A 22,346-nucleotide genomic window follows, 5' to 3' on the forward strand; every position below is an offset into this window, starting at 1 on the left:
TTTAAGACATTCTAACATTCTACTTCCATCATTTTTGAGGTGAGTTCCAAAGTCCTATTGCCCTCTGATAGAAACGGGTCACACATCATCTGTCTGAAATGGACAATCCCTTATTTTCATCAGTAACCCCAGGTTTAAGATTCTCCCAGATATGGAAATATCCTCTCACACCCATTCTGTCAATACTGCTAAGGATATTATTTGTTTCCGTCAAACCCCCCCCCCCTCACATTCTTCTAAACTAAAGCAGATACAAGCCGATTTTTTCCAACTGTTACATGTAAGATGACTCTCCCATCCATATTAAAAAGACATTTGGACAAGTACATGGATAGGGAAGGGTTGGAGGGATATGGGCCAAACGTAACCACGTGGAACTAGCGTAGATGGGGCATTTTGGTCAGCAAAAAAGTTGGGCTAAAAGGCATGTTTCCCTGCTGTCTGACTCTATGACTCTATATCATTTGTATATTTCTTACATCCTCTTCACAACATACTTGTATACCTATCTGTGTGTCATCAGCAATTTTTTGCAATCATTCCTTCCATTCTTATCCAAGTAATTTACATACACTGTAAAAAACAACTAGCATCAGTCCCTACGGCACACCAAATGTTATATTTTATCAATCACAAAAATCCCATTCACCTAATCTCTATTCTCTGCTAGCCAACCAATCCTCTGTCCAGTGCCAATATGTTACCTCCTACACCATGAGCTTTTGTTTGAGGGATGTGGACTTTGCGGGTTGAGCCATCTTTTAATTACCCTTTCTGTAATTGCATTTGAAAAGGTGCAGGTGCACTGCCATCCTGAATTGGTGCTGTTGATGAGGTGTAGATATATCTACGACACTGTTAGGGAGGGTTTCATGATTTTGACCCAGTAAAGGTGAAGGGACTGCAGTATATTTCCAAAACAGGATGGCGTGCAGCTTGGGCAGCAACTTCCAAGTGATAGCTTGATGCCTTTGTACTTTTAACTGGTAGAGGTTGTGGGTTTGAAAGGTACTGTCTAAAGAGCATTGGTGAGTTGCTGCAGTGTATCCTGTAGATGATACAAACTGTTGCACTGTGGGTCAGCAGTGGAGTAACTGAACGGTTGTAGAACGGATGCCAATCAAGTGGGCTGCCATGTTCCATTGCAGTTGAAGCTGTATCGGTACAAAATGACAATTAAACACTCTTGAATCTCATGACTCTTGTGGACGGGCTTTGGGGAATTAAGGGATGAGTTACTCATCAAATGATACCAAGCCTCTGACCTGCTTTTGTAACCACATTGTGTGCATATATTCTCCAGTTCTGCTTCTGGTAATTAAATGCGAGTGATTTAGTTTTGGAAATGCCAATCCATATCAGTAGGTTAAAACTGAAGTTTTTCTTTGATGTCGCATCCTATAGAATGGCTTCTCAAAATCTAGCAATTGTACAGTTACTGATTTCTCTTTGTGCATACCATGTTACTTCTTCAGAAAAGTCTTACAAATTGGTCAAACACTACCCTTTCACAAAACCATATCGACTTTTTCTCATTTGCTTGAATATTAATAAGTGCCTTACATTATGTCTTGAAGAACAGCTATTTTTTTCCTATAACAAAAGTTTAGCTAACCAGAAGTACACCTAACTTAATTGTAATGTGCTGTTTAGTGTCATTAATTATATCTGCATCGAAATCTAAAACAAAATTCTTCAGAGAAGGAAATCTGCCAGCGTTACCTGATCTGGTTTATATGAGAGTCCAGACTTACCAATGTGGTTGACTCTTAACTGCCTCTTCAGTTCAGAGGCAATTAGTAGGGGACTAAAAATACCAGCCCTGCCTGTGACATCTGCACACCATGAACAAGCAAATTACATGGAGGAATAAATAGCAGACACCATCGATCACCAAGTGCAACAGTGAATCAACTCGCAAGGAAAATAAAATGCAAATTAAAAATTTGATAAAACTCCCATAGCAGAAAATGTTTATGGTTTAAATATTAATCATTACTTATTTTGTTATTACTACAAAATGAAGTATTCATGTGTTTAAAAGATATTGCTACATTATTTTTTGATTATAAAAATCACAGATCATGTATAGAAAATCATGTATAGAAATTGAGGCTATACAATGTTTTAATGTTTTATTTTTAATTGTCTACTGTACATCGTGTTGTTACTTGCGAGCAAAGCACCAAGGCAAATTTCTTGTATGTATACATACTTGCCTAATAACATTTATTCAATTCAATTAAATTATTCAAAATCGGACATTTTTCGCTGCGTTTCTGACTGAAAAAAAATCACATTCCACTTTTCCATATCAGCCCAACCAACAAAAGTTTTTTGTTGCAGGAACAGATCTACATGTTGTAATAGTGCTGTTAAGTAGCTACTGGGAGTTGTATGAAAGTAGCAATTGCAGAGGACCTTGGTGAGACTGCACCTGGACTATTGTGTGCAGTTTCAGTCCCTTTACCTAAAAAACAATGTAATTCCCACAGCGAGGGTGCAGCAAAAAATCCACTAGACTAGCTCCAGGAATAACAGGTTTGCTGTAGGAGGAAAGGTTGATTAGAGTTACATTGTATTTTCTACAGCTTAGACAAATGAGTGGAGGTCTCATTGATGTGCAAAATTGTTAAAGGGCTTTGACAGGCTCGATGCAGGGAGGATATATCCCCTGGACCAGGAGGACATTTTGAGAATAAGGGGTAGGTTCTTCAAGAGTGAAATGTGGAGAAATTAGGACTGAATGGAGGGTGGTGAACATCTAGAATTTTCTGCCTCGGGAGGAAATGACAGCTCAGTCATTGTGTTCATTCAAAACCAGATAATTGATTCTGGACAGCAAGAGAATCAAGAAACATGGGAACCGTGCAGGAAAATGGCATTGAAAGAGAAGATCAGTTGTGATCTTAAGGAGAAGTAAAGAAGGCTCAAAGAGCTGAATGACTTACTCTTTTTATTTATTTTCTTGCATGTGTTGATTCACTCTATTTGCCTTCCTTGCCTTATTTAAGGGTATACCTTCCAGCCAGTTTGCACTTCCAAGTGCTCCCAAAAACCATGCAAGCATTCACACTTTAGTGAAATTAAACATGACAAAAATATTTTTAACCTCCCGCAAATACTTTTTTGTAAATCATTTCCAAATATCATTAGCCTACCCAATATTTACACAAATGCTCAAAATTTAATTAAAGTAATTTCTTAAGAAATATACACAATTAATTTCAACAAGAATTACAAACATTGAATATTACTGAGATGTATCGCTTTGTTATTTTTCCTTCATGATATGTGAATCTATACATCTCTATTATTTTGCGTAACACGAAAACCGACATCAGGCTATCTTCTTAACATTGGTGTTAGCATCACAACAATATTTGCATGTAATCTCCTAAAACATCCCCACATTCCATGATATTTACGTTTTTGGTATCTCACGGATGTTTATTTGGAATTTGTGGTTTCTTATTCCATTTTGAATTAAGTTCAAACTCATTACAGCGACTGAGGCGTTGTTAATTTGAGTAAATGTATATTTTAATTTGACATCAAGAAGTTTTCACTTGATAACTTACTCACTCGATTCTTAATTATTATTTTTTTTAATTTAAAGTCTAAAAGAGATTTTATAAAAACTTAACATATTCGCAGTTGACTATCTAAGAAAAACGGAGCCGAGAGATAACAGCTGCGTTTGTTTGAAAATAAACGATTCCTAGAAAATGGAAGATGATGGTCTGTTTTTTTCAAATAATGCTTTCCCTCCAACCATTTTCCCCCGATATTTCAAAACAAAGAATTTAGCAAGAATAAGATACCGAAAATCGAAAACGTCGAACATAATGAAACATTGGAACCTGGCGCGCATAGATCACTGCTCTTTCCAGGGGTTCAAACCAACGTCATTTATTTTACTTTTTTTAAACCTAATATTTAAAATGTCAAAGTATTTTTTATTGACAACAAGGGAACTACTGTAGCTCTTTAGCCATTTCAACTCATCATTTCTTGCCTGAACCACAGCAAACGCTCAGTACTTACATGGCACGGTCCGCAAGTACAGGTTATCGCGGATAATCTGCTGAAGCTCGTGGTCAACCGAACCCTTTTGGAACCGTAAATTGAGATAGTGTCGAAGGTCCTTGTCAACAGTGCCTCCTGCAAAACGGAACACAAGCCACATTTAGTACCACTGGAAAGACAGCATAGCTCAGAGTGAGACGAGGAGCGACAGAGATCCCTCCGCTGTTCCGACTCCGGCGTTTGATCAGCCGCTCATCAAATCCCACCCCCGATATCCCTTTCGCACGGAATCTCAGCTGCAAATTGCCCATTCAAAGTTCAACAGTTAAAGCCACACTGATGTGTCTACTGGACGAGCCTGAGCCCAGCAGAGGCAGCAGTCGGCGATACTTTACCTCACTTGAGTCCTGCTTCTCGAGAATCACATCTGCATGGTTAGAAATGAAATTCCATTTGATTCTTTGTTATATCTAACACACTCAGTGCCTCTGTCCTTTAAGGTACATCAGCATCGCCTTTCCTTATAAATTACCGTATTTATGCTAAGTGGATTAGGCAGCTCCAGCGGGCCTTTTGCCACCAGTTTGTTAGTTCCACACCCAGAGAGCACACTACAGCCATCGATCAGGAGCTCCCGTGCTGCACACTGGCGGGAAAGCCGGGCAGAACCTCTTCTTGTCTCCGAGCCTCAGCACGGCGCTGCCACGCCTCTCACCCGTGCTGCATCGGCTGCTGTTCGCTGCCCCCGGTGCCCTGTCCGCGGCGGTGGCCACTGGAGACACACAGCGGCGGCTCCCGTGGGAGCAGCTCACAGCCACACGCCCGCTCCTATTGGATGCGGTGACGATAGGTCCTGCAGCTACCTCCGGGATGTGAAACCCGCCGATTGATGCAGATGCTCTCTGGCAGCCTGTGAAAATGCCGGGCAGACAATAACAGATGTACTCTGACTCCTGACAGAAGCTCGAATCACTCGCATTATGGAGAATGCTGTGACGTGAGGACACGGGGTAACCTATAATATAGTTGTGCGAGACATGGCATCAAAATGTACAGCAATTATATAGATATATCCGGATTTTGAACTAACCTGCCCAGCAGAAATGGGCGGATTCGGGCTGCCGGCTCTTTTCACTCTCCAGTGTTTTACTTTAAGTAAATATCCGAGTTTAAATTATTCACTTTTGCTTGCCCATTAAAAAAAACTACAATGGAGATCAAATCGTTCTTTCCCTGACTGTCACAAATATTGTGCTTTTGGGCCACGAAATTGAAATAAACAGCAGTTCATTAATGGATCCACACACAACTCTCTACATTACCGTTACTCTTGCGAGTATGTCACCACGACATCTTTGTACCCGAACACGATTAAAAAAAATAAAAATGTCTATTCAAGATGATTTGTACATAAAAGTAACGCTATTTTACCGCAGTTATACGAGACCACGCCTGGATTACTATTTGCAAGTTCGGCCTCTTTCCCGGAAAAAAAGGCATACTTGCTGTAGAGGGATGCAGAGAAGATTCACACGACTTATTCCTGGGTTGGCAGACCCACCATAAGAAGAAAGATTGAATGAAAAATGCTCTTACCAAAATGTACAATATCGCCTGTCAAAGGACAGACTTAGGGAGGTGTTTTTCCTGGCAATGCAGTTAAGAACCAAGAATCATAGTATTGAGATAAGGCGCTGATCATTTTGAACTAAATCAAAGGCAAATTTATTTTACTACCATGTATCCTTTTACTGCCAAAGTGCATAATGACTTCTGGCTGCACCTCTTCCTCCAGCAAAATGCCCCGCAGCCGATTGAAGGCGTTCACGACCCTGGTATCAGGGAGGAAACACTTTATCCTGGAGTCTCACTTGCGGTCACTGAATCCCCTGTCTGTCCGCCGACGTAATGAGTCTCTTATCACTTTCGCTCAGTCTGCCTTCACCCTTCCCCACTGTGCCTCAGAACCAGGCTTGGTACCACACACCTTACTAATGCTATTGCTCTCCCCTGACTGGTCGTTCCCCCAAACGTATTCAAAAGGGTCTACTGTACTTGTTTTGGAGGGGAATGGCCACAGGTGATTGCTGCGCTCCCTGCCGACTCCCTTTCCTGGTGGTCACCCATCTACTTTCTGCCTGAACCTTTGGTGTGAATACCTCATAATAACTCTTTTCTGTGATGCTCTGATACTCCTGGATGATCTTGAGGCTATTCAGTCTCAGCTACAGTTCCTTCAGTCGTTCAGTATGGGTTGCAGCTGGACACTCTTCCCATACTGGAAGTTTCTCTGACTTCCCACATCCTGAGAGCAGCATATCAATGCCCTAACTGCTATTTTCATACTACCACTAGAGGAACTTGTGGAAACTCCAACACTCAAGAAGCCTAACATCATCCAGAAAACAAAACATTCGGTTTAATTTTCAACTCATCAGCCACTTTCAGCATTTCTTTCCTTCATCATTAGTAATTGTGAAACATCATAATAGCTTGCCAAGTCTTCTACAAAAGCACATCAAGGACTACAAAAAGAACACCACCTCCTTCAAGTTCTTCTTCAAAGCATACATTATCATGACTTGGAAATAAACAACCATTGCCTCATCATTACTGGGTCAAAATCTAATTTGACAGTGTAACCTCTGATTACCAATGTCCACCTGCTTTAAAAAGACATCAATAATATCGGTGCCTAATAAGAGTAAGCTGACATGCCTCTATGTCAACTGACTGGTGGCACAGGGTAACGAAGAGACAGATTGCAGACTGAAAATCTGCATCTTAATATTTGGTAATGCATTGTCCAATACAAGCATCGAGCAAGAAAAATCAGTTAAGTATAATGATGATGGATCCAACATGTTAAATGCTTTCTGAGATTTTACTTTATTACACAAATGTCTGCATTAATTTCCTGATAAACATGACATACGGCAAGTAGACCTGATGTGCGGTATCATGCTAGAAACTTAGGTTAAACCAAAATACATCAGTAATCATCCTACGAAATTGCCAATACCAACTCACTTCACATAACTGTAGATGTCAAATCTTTGAAAGCAAGATTATCTGCATCATAGATATTGACTTCATGCGCTTAAAATATATTTTAAAGGTACTTGAGATGTCAGTGTATTCTCAACATACTAAATAAAATATCATGTTGCCCCAGGATGCAAGCAAACACAAATCACATTCCTATGATAAAAAAAGGTAAAAATTGGGTAAATACATGGACCTATTTTATTGATTTTAAGATATCTTCTATTTTTACTGTTTGCTAAACAAGTCTGAAATTCCAAAATAGACAAGTTCCTGTCCTGTCACCCTCACTTTAGGAAACTTTGCCTAGGGTTTATTAGGCTCTCTCTGCTGATCATGCCACATGATATCTTTCTGGCCTTAGATTGCAAAATCACCCCGGTGTAGGATTGGTGCCATTAAGATGGCAAAAGGTGCAGAGAAGATTTACAATAATGTTGCAAGGACTCAAGGCCTGTGGATTTATAGGAAGAGGTTGGGCAGACGACAACTTTATTTCTTGGAACACAGGAGATTGAAGAAGGGCCTTGACCTGAAACATCAACTATTCCTTTTCTCCAGTGATGCTGCCTGACCTGCTGAGTTACTCCACAATTTGGGTCTATCCCATGTTTGGAACAAAAATCGCTTTAATTAGCAATCATTATATTGTAAGCAACAACTGCTGTGACATTTAACTTTCAGAAAAAAGATTTTTGGAAAAAAATAACTTAAAAATCCTTTGAACACCTAAAAATAGTAGGAAAGGAAGTTTTAAAGTAAAGCTCCTCATATCATTTACTTTTTGGAAAACAGCAAGAGAATTGTGTTACAATCATATATTTTGGATCGCCAGTTAATTATATCAATAAAGTATTTTAGTTCTAACCTGCAGTGGGTATTTGCCTAAAAGTAACATTAAACCTTTCTGGATTCAGAAGACCTGGGTTAATATATATATATATATATATATCAGGTTTAATCCACAGCTAATTTAATACCAAACTTACCTATCTCAGAAAGTAGAATTAGTTGAACAAATGTTCAAAAACAGTCAAATTATTCAGTTCATATCATAACTTGATATATGCATATACCAAAGATTTGTTTATTTTAAGCTAAGACCAGGGTAAGGGGATATAAGGTTTGTTTTGGGAAGGATGAGACATTGCTCCGAGCTCCATTAATCAAGAAAAATTATTTATTTAGATAATTGATTGCTATTTGTGATGTATTTGGAGCCATACTCGTCTATGTATGATTTTTTTTTAAAATCCAGGATTACACTATCAAGTATACACTGTCAAATAGATATTACCAACCATTAAATTGTTTGATTAAAGCAAAGGTAAGATCCAAGAGCTATATTCTGGCCATGTTGACAAAAACATATAATGTTTTTTAATCATCACTTTTGGGTTAGATTGGTTAATATCTATTTCATCGTGCCTGTTTCATCATAGTCAATGCTGGGTCAGTGTTATCAGGACTTTTTCTCCATGTGAATTACTCAGGTATTCATCATGGGGCCCAATAAACGTAATGTAAAAATATGCTATTCCCATCATTGCCTCTTGTTCTCAGCCAGTCCCTTGCGATCGAAAATGATTTACTTCCACTCTGACTTTGTGGTTTCTGAGGGCTAAAAAGGCCAATGTGCAAATCATAGACTCCCTCACAGATTGGCAAGGGGGTGCTTAATGAGGCAGGCAGGTGGGCAGTTTGAGATGTAGTGCGTTCCATCCCTTGCTTACATGGGACCTCTATGTGTTCCTAAGGCAGAGCCTAAAATTTCTCAATAGAATTCCAATTGTTTTTTTTCCACTTTGAGTGGTCATGGGTGAGAAGTTGCCAGCAGAGTCTGGAAGAGTAGAATTCCACTTCAAGATTTGTTTTATCTTTTCACCTGGTTATCTCCTCGTATGACAGCGCTTGGTGTTCAGTGTGTGAATGATGTGGCCAGCCTAATGCAGCTGACTGAGAGTATGCAAGACCTTAATGCTGGGTATATTGTCCTGGGAGAGATGCTGATATTGGTTCTATTATTCCTGCATTGAATTAGGACAACTTTGTAGAGGCAGCATTTCTGGTATTTTTTCAATACCTTAAAATTCCTTTTGTAGATAGTCCAGGTCTCAGAATCATACAGGAGAGCAAGGATCCCTGCGGTTCGGTAGTCCATAAACTTTGAGTCATTTGAAATGCTGATCGTTAAATACTTATTTCCTCAACAGACCAATGGCTATACTGATGAATGAAGAAACACAAAATGCTGGAGTAACTCAGCAGGTCAGGCAGCATCTCGGGAGAGAAGGAATGGGTGATGTTTCGGGTCAAGACCCTTCTTCAGACTGATGTCAGGGGAGGGGGCGGGACAAAGATAGGATGTAGTCGGAGACAGGAAGAATGGTGGGAGAACTGGGAAGGGGGAGGGGATAGAGAGGGGAAGCAGGGACTGCCTGAAGTGGGAGAAGTCAACGTTCATACTGCTGGGGTGTAAACTGCCCAAGCGAAATATGAGGTGCTGTTCCTCCAATTTGCACTGTGCCTCTGACAATGGAGGAGGCCCAGGAGAGAAAGGTCAGATTGTGAATGGGAGGGGGAGTTGAAGTGCTGAGCCACCGGGAGATAAGGTTGATTAAGTCAGACTGACGGAGGTGTTCAGCGAAACGATCGCCGAGCCTGCGCTTGGTCTCGTCGATGCAGAGAAGTTGACATCTGGAACAGCAGATGCAATAGATGAGGTTGGAGGAGGTCAGTCTGCTCAGTCCGACTCAACCGACCTGATCTCCTGGTGGCTCAGCACTTCAATTCCCCCTCCCGTTCCCAATCTGACCTTTCTGTCCTGGGCCTCCTCCATTGTCAGAGTGAGGCCCAGCGCAAATTGGAGGAACAGCACCTCATATTTCGCCTGGGCAGTTTACACCCCAACGGTATGAACGTTGACTTCTCCCACTTCAGGTAGTTCCTGCTTCCCCTCTCTATCCCCTCCCCTTCCCAGTTCTCCCACCATTCTTCCTGTCTCCGACTACATCCTATCTTTGTCCCGCCCTCTCTCCGACATCAATCTGAAGAAAGGTCTCGCCCCAAAACGTCACCCATTCCTTCTCTCCCGAGATGCTGCCTGACCCACTGAGTTATTCCAGCATTTTGTGTCTACATTCGATTTAAACCAGCATCTGCAGTTTTTTTGCTGTACTGATGAAGGTGAATTTCAGCATGGATGTCTGCCTTTCCCGAAAGGTGCCCAATAAGATATGGGGAGTGTTTCACATTTTCCAGAATCTCACTGTGAACCTTTATTGCCAGAGAGCAGTGTGGTGGATCAGGGACAGGTTGGTAGACTCTGGAGAAGAGGAATAGATGATGTTTAGGATCGGAACCCTTCTTTAGACTGCCTCTTTCTGTGCCTTGCATTCCGAAACGTCACCTATTCCTTTTCTTCAGAGATGCTGCCTGGCCCACTGAGTTACTCCATTTTGTGTCTCTCTTCAGATTAAACCAGCATCTGCAGTTCCTTCCTACGCAGGTTGGTAGATGATAATTGTTTTTCAGCCATTGATTGTGTGGTTCAATGAAGCAGTTGACAATGACTTGCACCTCGACTTTCAAATATTCACCAAATACAAATTTCATCCACAACTGGAACTTGACCACTATGGTTTGGGCGACCTTCATTGTGTAGAGTGTAGTCAAAATAGTTTGCACAATGTCCTATTAATTCGTAAGATTACATTCCTGATATGGGAAGTTGTTGGAGTTAGAGTGTGATATTGTGGCCAAAAAGATGAATAAACATGCTGCCACCATGTAGTGGCCGGATTCATTGTCTAATCCAAGGGTTTAATTCTTTTACATGATTTTAATAATCAAATTAGTTGCTTGTTTCTTACATAGTAATTTATTCCTTTGTTGGTATTCCAATATTTGGCCCAAACTGAACATTAGGTGGAACTACAAAAACGAATAAAGCAATCTTATAATCAATGTATGTAAACTACCAATTTATCAGTACGATATGCATTGGTACTAAGATGTTGCATTTGGACTGGAGACTGGAAGCAGTGTGGGAATCTCGCCCTGGTAATTGAAAGGAAGCACAGAAGCCTGGTTCCTGACAAGTGGATTGGCACATGGGAACCTGGACCCCAGTGAATGAAAGGAGCATGGAAAGCAAGGCCTCCGAGTGGTATAGAGCACAAGAAGTGGAACAACGTGAGAGGAATGGAGTGTGGGTATTGAAACACTGAAAGTGAAAGTGAATCAGCATCTAGTGAGCCAAATGCAGAATCATCATGATTTCTGAATGGTTGGGTAGTGAATTATCAGAGTTTAACTGTAAAAAACAAAAATCCACTTCACAAAGAGACCATTACTGTTTTTTTCATGATCTTGATTCAGTTGTTATTCAAATTACTTTCACAGCCTGCAAGCTGAAAGTATTGTGGTTGAGGTTAAATGAAGAAGTGAAAGCAATATTTTTTTTGTTGAGAGCTTAATTCCTTGATGTAGATGGCAAATAAGGGTTGTTATGCACACCACTCTACCCCAACCTTGATATTGATTGACCTGGTTTGGCAAAGATTCTCTCTCTTTAAACTGGGCTTCAGAGGGCCATCAGTAGAGAGTTCATTCTATCAGTACAAATGAAGTCACAGAAGTGAAATCAAAAATCCTAATGTTATTTTCTGATAAACCTACATATGTAACTGGCATCCCACTATGTACACCCCATGTTATAATGTCTATAAAACATACTTGTTAAATGTATATGTTTACTTAATTCAAATGAGGAATCTCTCCAGAACATTATATTGTTAAACTTTGCAAACATCAGCAACGTAAACTACTTGGCTGAGATAATGATATAACTTCTAAAACTTTGAACTAAAATGTGTGTTCACAGGCCAAACCTTGAAGTCACCTTGTGTTCACAGGCCAAACCTTGAAATATATATAATGAAGCTGGCATGGTTATTTACATTTGTAATTTACGATGACACAGAAGCGTCTATTTGGCCTATTATATTATGCAGCTCTCAGAGATGTACTCCCATTCTCCCTCTTATTTTCCTCCAGGCCTGCAACCTACTCTCTCACAGGCCCATGAACTCCCTTTTGATTCTCGAGCTACTTATGCACAGTAAGAAAAAAGCACCAGTACATAGAAACCATCAAACCCACTAGCACATAGGATGTGGACAGAAACTGGAGTATCTGGCAGAAACCCATATGGGTAAAGAGAGAATATGAAAACGTCATGCAGATAGCACCTGAGGTTAGAATTAATCTCGAGGTCTCTAGAGTTCTAAGGCAGCCTTGTTAACTACAGCACCATTATGCTGCCTGACATAGAAAATAAAACTGACAATGAAAGGTTTGTCTGACTGTCAGCAACTTGCTTGATGAGAAAAAAAACAAGGACTAAAATACAGTCCTTACAAGTACCCATCTTCTTTAGTGTAAATTTGTGAATTGTAAAGGGTAAGGGGAATGCCACTCAGTGTAAATTAATGTAATTACATTAATTTATTCCCCTCGATCACAATCTAACTTGTAAAACCTTCAGGATTATGTTGGTTCATAATCTTATGTAATGAACAACAATCACATCCAGTAGGTCAAGCAGAGGAAAGGACCTCTGAAATTATAGAATAGATATTATTAAACATACTATTAGATGAGGCCCTCACTCGTGTCTCCTCGGTACCCCACAGTTCTGCCCTTGCTCCCCCTCCCCCAAGTCGCAAGAGACAGTCCCCCTAGTCCTTACCTTCCATCACATCAGCTGTCACATACAACACATAATCCTCAAATTTCTACCACCTCCAACAGCATCCCACCACTAGCCACATTTTCCCATCTCCACCCCATTCCACCTTCCACAGAGGCCGTTCCCTCCACAACTCCCTGGTTAATTCATCCCTTCCCACCCAAACCACCCCCTCCCCAGGTACCTTCCCCTGCAACAGCGGAAGATGCAACACTTGTCCCTATACCTCCTCCCTCGACTGTCCAAGGACCTCGACAGTCCTTTCAAGTTAGGCAGAGGTTCACTTGTACCTCCTCCAACCTCATCTACTGTATCTGTTGTTCAAGATGTGGACACTTTCGACATCGGCGAGACCAAACATAGACTGGGTGATTTTTCGCTGAACACCTTCGCTTAGCCCGCCTGAACCTACCTGATCTCCCGGTTGCCGGACACTTTAATTCTCCTTCCCATTCCTACGCAGACCTTTCTGTCTTAGATCTCCTCCATTGTCAGAGTGAGGCTAAATGCAAATTGGGGGAACAGCATTTCATATTTCGCTTGGGCACTTTACAGCCCCGTGGTATGAATATTGATTTCTCTCACTTCAGCTAGCCCCGGCATTCCCTCTCTCTCTATCCCTCCCCCACCCAAGTCACACTAGCTTCTCGTTTTCACCCTACAAACAGCTAACAATGGCCTGTTTCCTTTATCATCGTTACTTTTTTTCCATATCTTTCATTCATTGTTCATTATCTCTCCATATCATCGTCCATATCTCTTGTTTCCCTTATCCCTAACAAGCCTGAAGAATTAAACATCATCTTTATTATCAAAGTTCAGTGAGTGGATATTCATCCAAAAAAATTTTTTGACAATGTCAGCTTCATTTGCTAAGAACTTGAAAAGAGTATTTCACAAAAGTGAATTTTCAATGAGTTATAGCATTCCGTAGCAGTTTGAATTTACTTTCCATAAAACAGTGTTCTTCATGAATCAAAACTTAAGTTTTTGAACAAGAGTTCGAAAGGCACACATGGTGGAGTTTTCATTAAAATGCTCAAACTGAAGTCACTGATGCATAGCAAATTCAAAATTCTATTCGACTGATTGTAATAATCAGAAGTACTAATGATGTTTTCAGTGACTGCCAATATATTCTCACAATATGCAATATCATGCCATACTTTGTGTGAAATTGCATTCCAATATTGGCATATAGTAAAGTGACATTAAAACCACTGTATAAACTGGCAATATAGTCAGAAAATGCTGGTACCACTCATTTGTCAGACAGCAATTGTAGAAAAAGAAGCAGGCTTCACATTTCAGGTCGTTTTGTCATATCTCAGATTTCAATCTTAACTCTCTCTTTCTGCAGAAGCTGCCTGACTGTGTTTAAGGTATTTTCTATTTTTATTTCAGATTTCCAGTTTCTGTAGTTCTTTTGATTTTCATTTACTGACAATACAGATTTGAGAGCAGATTGTACTAACATAGATGAAATAAAACATCCAAAGGCATGTGGTATTACAACCAAATGAGATCCCACACTGTAACTTAAAAATTGTTTTCTATAGTTTTGTTCCCAGATTTTACAGTTGAGAACAAAAAGTGCTCAAAAGAGAAAACAGGAAATTATAGACCAATTAGTCTGACATCAGTGGTGGGGAAGATGCTGGAGTCAATTATAAAAGAAGAAATTGCGGAGCATTCGGATAGCAGTAACAGGATCGTTCCGAGTCAGCATGGATTTACGAAGGGGAAATCATGCTTGACTAATCTTCTGAAATTTTTTCGAGGATGTAACTAGGAAAATTGACAGGGGAGAGCCGGTGGATGTGGTGTACCTCGACTTTCAGAAAGCCTTCGACAAGGTCCCACATAGGAGATTAGTGGGCAAAATTAGAGCACATGGTATTGGGGGTAGGGTACTGACACGGATAGAAAATTGGTTGACAGACAGAAAGCAAAGAGTGGGGATAAATGGGTCTCAGAATGGCAGGCAGTGATGAGTGGGGTACCGCAAGGCTCGGTGCTGGGACCGCAGCTATTTACAATATACATTAATGACTTGGGTGAAGGGATTAAAAATACCATTAGCAAATTTGCAGATGATACAAAGCTGGGTGGTAGTGTGAGCTGTGAGGAAGATGCTATGAGGTTACAGGGTGACTTGGACAGGTTGTGTGAGTGGGCGGATGCATGGCAGATGCAGTTTAATGTGGATAAGTGTGAGGTTATCCACTTTGGTGGTAAGACTAAGAAGGCAGATTATTATCTGAATGGTGTCAAGTTAGGAAAAGGGGACGTACAATGAGATCTGGGTGTCCTAGTGCATCAGTCACTGAAAGAAAGCATGCAGGTACAGCAGGCAGTGAAGAAAGCCAATGGAATGTTGGCCTTCATAACAAGAGGAGTTGAGTATAGGAGCAAAGAGGTCCTTCTGCAGTTGTATAGAGCCCTAGTGAGACCGCACCTGGAGTACTGTGTGCAGTTTTGGTCTCCAAATTTGAGGAAGGATATTCTTGCTATTAAGGGCGGGCAGCGTAGGTTTACTAGGTTAATTCCCGGAATGGCGGGACTGTCATATGTTGAAAGACTGGAGCGGCTAGGCTTGTATACACTGGAATTTAGAAGGATGAGAGGGGATCTTATCGAAACATGTAAGATTATTAAGGGGTTGGACACGTTAGAGGCAGGAAACATGTTCCCAATGTTGGGGGGGTCCAGAACCAGGGGCCACAGTTTAAGAATAGGGGTAGGCCATTTAGAACAGAGATGAGGAAGAGCTTTTTCAGTCAGAGAGTTGTGGATCTGTGGAATTCACTGCCTCAGAAGGCAGTGGAGGCCAATTCTCTGAATGCATTCAAGAGAGAGCTAGATAGAGCTCTTAAGGATAGCGGAGTCAGGGGGTATGGGGAGAAGGCAGGAACGGGGTACTGATTGAGAATGATCAGCCATGATCACATTGAATGGTGGTGCTGGCTCGAAGGGCCGAATGGCCTACTCCTGCACCTATTGTCTATTGTCTATTTGATTACAGGAATAAAAATCTTTCAAAAACATGAGACCTTGCTGAGACCGTACCTTGAGTATTGTGCACAGTATTAGGAGTGAAGGGAAATTTCACTAGATAGTGCATTTGCCCAATGAGAAGAGATTAAATGCAATAAGTCTGTATTTTCTAGTTTAGAAGAAGGTGAGATCTCACTGAAACTTTAAAAAAATTACAGGGCATGATAGAATGGATGTAGGCAGGATGTTTACCTGAGCTGTGGAATTCAAAACCAGCATAAGCCATTTAGGAACTAGATGAGAAAAAAATTCTTCATGCAGAACATGAGGAACCTTTGAATTCTCTGCCCCGAGAGGGCTCAAAGTGGTAATTGCCTACTCCTGCTTCTATTTCCTATATTCTTATATTCTCTAAATACATAATGCCATATATGCAATTACATAGCACTCTTTCCTGAAATAAGCACAGCTTTCATAAAGTATAGATTGCATGCAAAACATTGGTTAATTATACTCATCAGGAATACAAGCCTATCCAATATCTAGATTACTCGGACCAAGCAAACCAACCTTTAGCGTTCAGTATAAACGCTGGCAGGGCACACAGAGGAGGTAGGTGCAAGCTCCACTGAGTGTGCTTAATTTATGTTAGTTTAAGTTTGCTCTACTTAACCAAAGATAATTGCAATCAAGATTAAGAAGTGAATTACCATTGTTTCTGCCAATTTGTTTTACAAATGTGCCTATTTAATGTATTTCCTAAATCCTCATTGCACTGCTGTTTTACCACTGTAGGAGCCATTTATGCTTAATTCAGTTATTGTCATTGTGTTATGGCTATGTTTTAATATTTCTAGTTTATGTCTTTTTTGCCTGCTTGTGGGTGTGACTTAAGACGACGGAAGAAGAAGCGATTCAAATGGTCAAACATTTGACTTCCCTTTGCAATAAGGGAGGGTTCAGGCTAACGAAATGGATCAGCAACAGCCGTGCTGTACTGGAAACTATTCAACCGGAGGACAGAGCTAAGGAGACTCGGGAGTTGGACTTGGATCAGGACGATCTGCCCATGGAAAGAGCACTGGGATTGCACTGGTGTGTCAAAAGAGACGTGTTCAAATTCAGAATTTTGATTCAGGAGAGACCATGTACAAGACGGGGCATTCTGTCCGCGATTGGTTCTGTTTACGACCCTTTGGGATTTCTTGCACCATTTACACTATCAGCCAAGTTAATTTTGCAGGATCTCTGTAAGAAGAAACTTGGATGGGATGAGAGTATAACGCAAATCGTCTCTCAGCGATGGGCAGAGTGGTTAGAAGATCTCAACAAGATCTCGGAGTTCAGAGTGGACCGGTGTACGAAGCCTACAAACTTTGGTCGAATCAAATTTGCACAGCTGCATCACTTTTCTGACGCAAGTGAAAGTGGTTATGGTACTGTTTCGTATTTGAAATTGGAAAATGATGACAGTGAAGTACATACTGCGTTCTTAATGGGAAAGGCCAGAGTGGCACCATTGAAGCAAATGACGATTCCCAGGATGGAGCTTGCAGCCGCAGTCTTAGCCGTTAGAATTGACATATTGCTGCATAAGGAGCTGCAGCTTGAGCTGGTGGAGTCTACTTTTTGGACTGATAGCATGACAGTGCTTAAGTACATTAATAATGAAAACAAACGTTTCCAAACCTTCGTAGCAAACAGGGTCTCTTTAATAAGGGATGCCACTAAGGTATCACAGTGGAAGTATATTAATACCAAGGAGAATCCTGCGGATGAGGCGTCTAGAGGATTAACAGCGGACCGCTTCTTAAGTAATAAGAGATGGATCAGCGGGCCAGAGTTTCTCTGTAGACCGGACAGAGAATGGCCAAAGTTTAAGCTGGAAACTGAAATCCTTACCAATGATCCGGAGGTCAAACAAGACATTGTAGTGAATGTCATTAGTAAGGATCCGCTAGATTCCACAAACTATCTAATTACTTACTTTTCATCATGGAATAGATTGAAGACTGTGGTGGCTTGGTTTCTTAAATTAAGAACAATGCTTTTGCAGTGGTCTCGTAAGAGAAAGAAAATTCGGACTGCTATGAGTAGCTTGGAAACGGATCCTGACAAGTTGAAAGTCAAGGTGGACAACTGATGAATATTTACCTTTAATTCAGGAACGTCAACAATGGTTGAGAGTGAGAAGAAATTTTATTCCAGGTGATATCGTTTTGGTGGTTGATTCTACTGCACCACGAGGTTCTTGATTGATGGGCAGGATACTGGAGATTATGCCGGACGTTAAGGGTTTTGTGCGTACGGTACGACTTCAAACTAAGGACAATATTTTGGTAAGACCAATAACCAAGATATGCCTGCTTCTGGAAGGTGAAGGAGAAGATTGAAGAATTGTGAAAGAAATTTGTACGCTGATGTATATGTAATGCGTATTGTTTTGTTATTGGATGAATATTAAGCTTTTATAGCTCCGTTGATATCTATTAGTAATTGCTTCGTTATATACGCAGAAGAATTAGGGGCCGGTATGTAGGAGCCATTTATGCTTAATTCAGTTATTGTCATTGTGTTATGGCTATGTTTTAATATTTCTAGTTTATGTCTTTTTTGCCTGCTTGTGGGTGTGACTTAATGCGTAATTGGGAGTGTCTAGATGGGAGGAGGCTAGTGTGTTGACAGAGGTTGTGGGTCAGTTTAGACTCGGAGGATGGTGAGCATACAGTTCTTTACCATGCGCTCGCACCAGCTATATTTGTAAGAACCATACGGTAATAACTGCAAGAATTTCTAGATATTGTTTGAAGAAGAAACAGTTGATAAAGTACGGAAACTGATTAATTACTCTACGATTTGTGCTACTTTAATAAAACCAATTAATAAAGAAAAGAAGTTTGGAAGTTTCGTTTTGTCATATCTGGGTGCGACGTGTGCGTACGCTATAACTACATTTCATCCCCGAGAAGTAATGGCTATCGAAGTGGGATTTCGAGATGGTATAGAAACTGCCATTACAACCACATCACAAATAAAGATTTGATAATTCATTGAAAGGCGATCTTAACTATTCCTGTTCAATGCTATACCAATTCCAAAAACAAGATAACACTATCCAATTGCATCTACTTGGATAGTGTAGTAAAAACTGATACTACAGAATAACTATACACTATACAACATTATTTTCTTCATTTTAAAGTTACAATGGATCTACTGTGCAAAAGATTTAGTTCTTATTTCACAATGCAGATAAAAATAATGTTTTGAGTACATATAGATTTGTTAAACATGTTTCCATTATCAATAGTTGCATAACCTGATGAGTAAATAATATAGTCACACATTTCTGAAAGGAAATAAATGAAGGGGACAAGAGGAAATCACAGTATTAATGCAACATTTACTAGCATATACCAAATAGCAAACTTTAAAGCTCCTAAGAAAATAATAGTTATAAAATTGCATTCCAATTTGTTTGTTCTTTTGACCATTACAGGATTATGCATTTTTTTAAACTTGCAATGCACAGCATTCACATACTTTATATGTTCTATCTCACTTGATATCAACATCAACCTTTTAACAAGTGTTTCAAGAACTGTTAATTCCTGAAGGTGGGAAGGAATGAGGTAAAAGAGAAGGTGTGGTTGCATAGTATGCAGTTGCATAGGAAAGTCCAATGAGAAGGGGAGTGATGAGTTGAGATTAAAGAGTAAATGCTTCATCCTGGCTCTGGTTAGGATGAAAGGGAAAAGGGTGGAGATTCAAAAAATAAAAAGAGGAAACAAGTCAAAAGTGCTTTATTGTCATACTAGACCGTGGACCCGTTGGGCCCAAACCTCTCCTGCATTTGTGGAGCTCCCCCCCTCTCCCCCCTCAGTCTCCCCCCTCAGCCTCCCCTCCTCCTCCTCCCCCTCCCCCCCTACCCCTCCCTCCACCACCCTTCCCGTCCCCTCCCTTCCCCTTCCCCTTCCCCTTCCCCTCCACCCCTTCCCCTCCCCCCCACTCCATCCCCCTCAACCCCCCCTTATCTCTCTCCTTCCCCTCACTCCCCCCTCCCTCCCTAAGAGATAGATTTAAACTTTAAAATGTGAATAACTTTAAATATATAACACCGATTTCAATGAAACTTCTTCCATTAGCACCAAAGGGACTACAGTGAGTAAGATGGGCCAAAATTGTCGTGCTATCGTGTACCGTTTTGGCTGTAGTTCAGGAACAAACAAACAAGAGTTTTAGTATATAAATGTCCTAGATAGAACAATGAAATTCTTAATGCAGCAACACAACAGAATATGTAAACATGGTACTCAGGTTTGTAGGTTAATTGGCTTTGGTAAGAATTGTAAATTGTCCCGTGTGTAAGATAGTGCTTTGGTGATAGGATAGTGTGTAGGATAGTGCTTGGGATCGCTGGTCTGCAAGGACTTGGTGGGCCAAAGGGCCTATTTCCATTCTGTAGCTCTAAACCAAACTAAAACCTTGGTCTCTACTCTGTATCTGAAACATACAATTTTTTTTAAAACTTTTCCCGTTCTGATGAAGGATTGTTAACTTAAAACATTAACTCTGTTTCCCTCTCCACAAATACTGTCCAACCTGCTGTGTATACCCAGTATGATCTATTTTTAATATCCCCTTATGCAATCAAGATTGATGGGATAAATGGGATTCAAGATTCATGGGATCTTTTATGTTCACCCGACAGATCAAATGGGATCTGGGTTTAATACCTTTTATTTTAGTATTCTGTCAAGAGATGCAACCTTTACTGACTGAGCCAGCATTTAAGTTCTCATTCTCTAATTGCCATTGAGAATGTGGTGGTGAGCTGCCCTTTACAACTGCTGCAGTCCTTGAGCCAATTTTGAACCAATGATAAAGGACCAGCAAGATATATTTCTAGGCCAGGATAGTGTGTGGCATGGAGTCCAACTTCCAGGTGGTGGCGTTCCCTTGCTTTTACTACTATGATCTTTCTGAATTTTAGGGGTTTTGGTTCGGAAGGTGTTGTCCAAGAAGTCTTGGTGAATTGTAGATGGCTTTTACAATATCTGCAGGCAGTGCATTCCAGTTTCCAAATACATGGCGGATTAAAAATGTTATCCTTATGACTTTTAATTCACTTCCTATTTATTTTATGCCTATAACTTCTAAGCCTTATCCCTCCATCAAAGGGAACAAGCTTCCACTGTCTACTCTTTCCAGACCTCTTATTGTTTTATGTTCTTTTATCAAGACTTACCTCAATCTTCCTTCCTCCAAAGACAGTCCTAGCCTCACAAAGCTATCCTTGTAAAACTGTAGTGTAAGAAAACAACTGCAGATGCTGGTACAAATCGAAGGTATTTGTAAAACTGTAATTCCTTACCCCAGAAGAGGTGACTTCTTCAACAATGCAACACTTTCTCTGAAATTGGAAGTGGCCTTGTATAGAATCCAAGGAAATTACTTCTGAAAGGCTGTTAAGACAACACTACAAATTTCCCCATGACACAAGCCAGTTATCCTGTAAAAGATTATCCAGTTTTTTATCATATTCTTTTTGCATCTCTTATTGCTTCTCTTGTATCCTTTTTTTGCTTTTATAGTTCCTCCATTCCATTAGATTTTGAGTTTCGCTTGCAATTGTGTGCGTCTTTCATTTAGCCTGATTCAGTTTGCTTATTTATGCTTAATTACATGACTAGAACTCTACTTTATTCAGGGATTGTATTAACTTTCTATTATATCATTAAGTACTGTCCACAGATTGTAAGAGTTAAATGTTTAGCCAATTTCAGAGAGCACTACGTTTAATTTTATTTCTCATGAGTGAACTATGCAGCACAAGATCAACCAATGTTTATAGTTGTCAGTTAAATGCTTCTGTCTCTTGTTTTTTCTGGTGTACTACGGTAGTTGATGTCATAAAAATTATAACCAGTTATCATTAAAACCTAGAAAAGTACAGAAGACCAGGCTCTTCACCCCACAATGTCTGTGCCGAACATGATGCCTAGACCAACTTTTATCTGCCTGCCTTATAATCTATATTCTTCCATTCCCTGCCTATTCATATGCCTATCCAAAAGACTCTCTAATGTCACCATCGTATCTGCCTTAACCACCGCCTCTGGCAGCACACTCCAGGCACTCACCACACTTTGTGTAAAAAAAACTGGCCCCTGCACATCACCTTTAAACTTTGCCCCTCTCATCTTAAAGCTGTGCCCAGTAGAATTTGATTTTTCCATCCTGGAAAAAAGGTTCTAACTGTCCATTTTATCTATGTCTTTCATAATTTTATTTACTTCTATCAGACCTCCCTGCAACCTCTGGCATTCTAGAGAAAACAACCAAAGTCTGGCTAACTTCTCCCTGTAGTTAATACCTCCTAATCCAGGCATCATTTTGGTAAACCTCCTTTGCACCCTTTCTAAAGCCTCCACATCCTTCCCGTAATGGGGCAACCAAAATTACATGCAATACTACAAATGCAGCATAACTAAATACCTATAAAACTGCATCATGACTTCCT

The 22,346-nt window shown here is 40.4% G+C and overlaps 1 protein-coding gene across 14 annotated transcripts in view; it reads right to left on the reverse strand.

Moving 5' to 3' along the window:
- Positions 1 to 22,346, reverse strand: part of magi2a (membrane associated guanylate kinase, WW and PDZ domain containing 2a) — a 356,011-nt gene that overhangs the window by 288,515 nt on the left and 45,150 nt on the right. For all 14 annotated transcript variants that reach the window (XR_013548786.1, XM_078419740.1, XM_078419739.1 and 11 more), the window contains exon 2: positions 4,048 to 4,164. Coding sequence is in view for 13 of the 14 variants with exons in the window: in XM_078419740.1 (XP_078275866.1) it covers positions 4,048 to 4,164 (117 nt within the window). In the remaining variant the exon portion in view is untranslated. The remainder of the gene's footprint in view (positions 1 to 4,047; positions 4,165 to 22,346) is intronic.

The sequence above is a fragment of the Rhinoraja longicauda genome, chromosome 23 (genome assembly GCF_053455715.1).
Source record: "Rhinoraja longicauda isolate Sanriku21f chromosome 23, sRhiLon1.1, whole genome shotgun sequence".
NCBI lineage: Eukaryota > Metazoa > Chordata > Chondrichthyes > Rajiformes > Arhynchobatidae > Rhinoraja > Rhinoraja longicauda.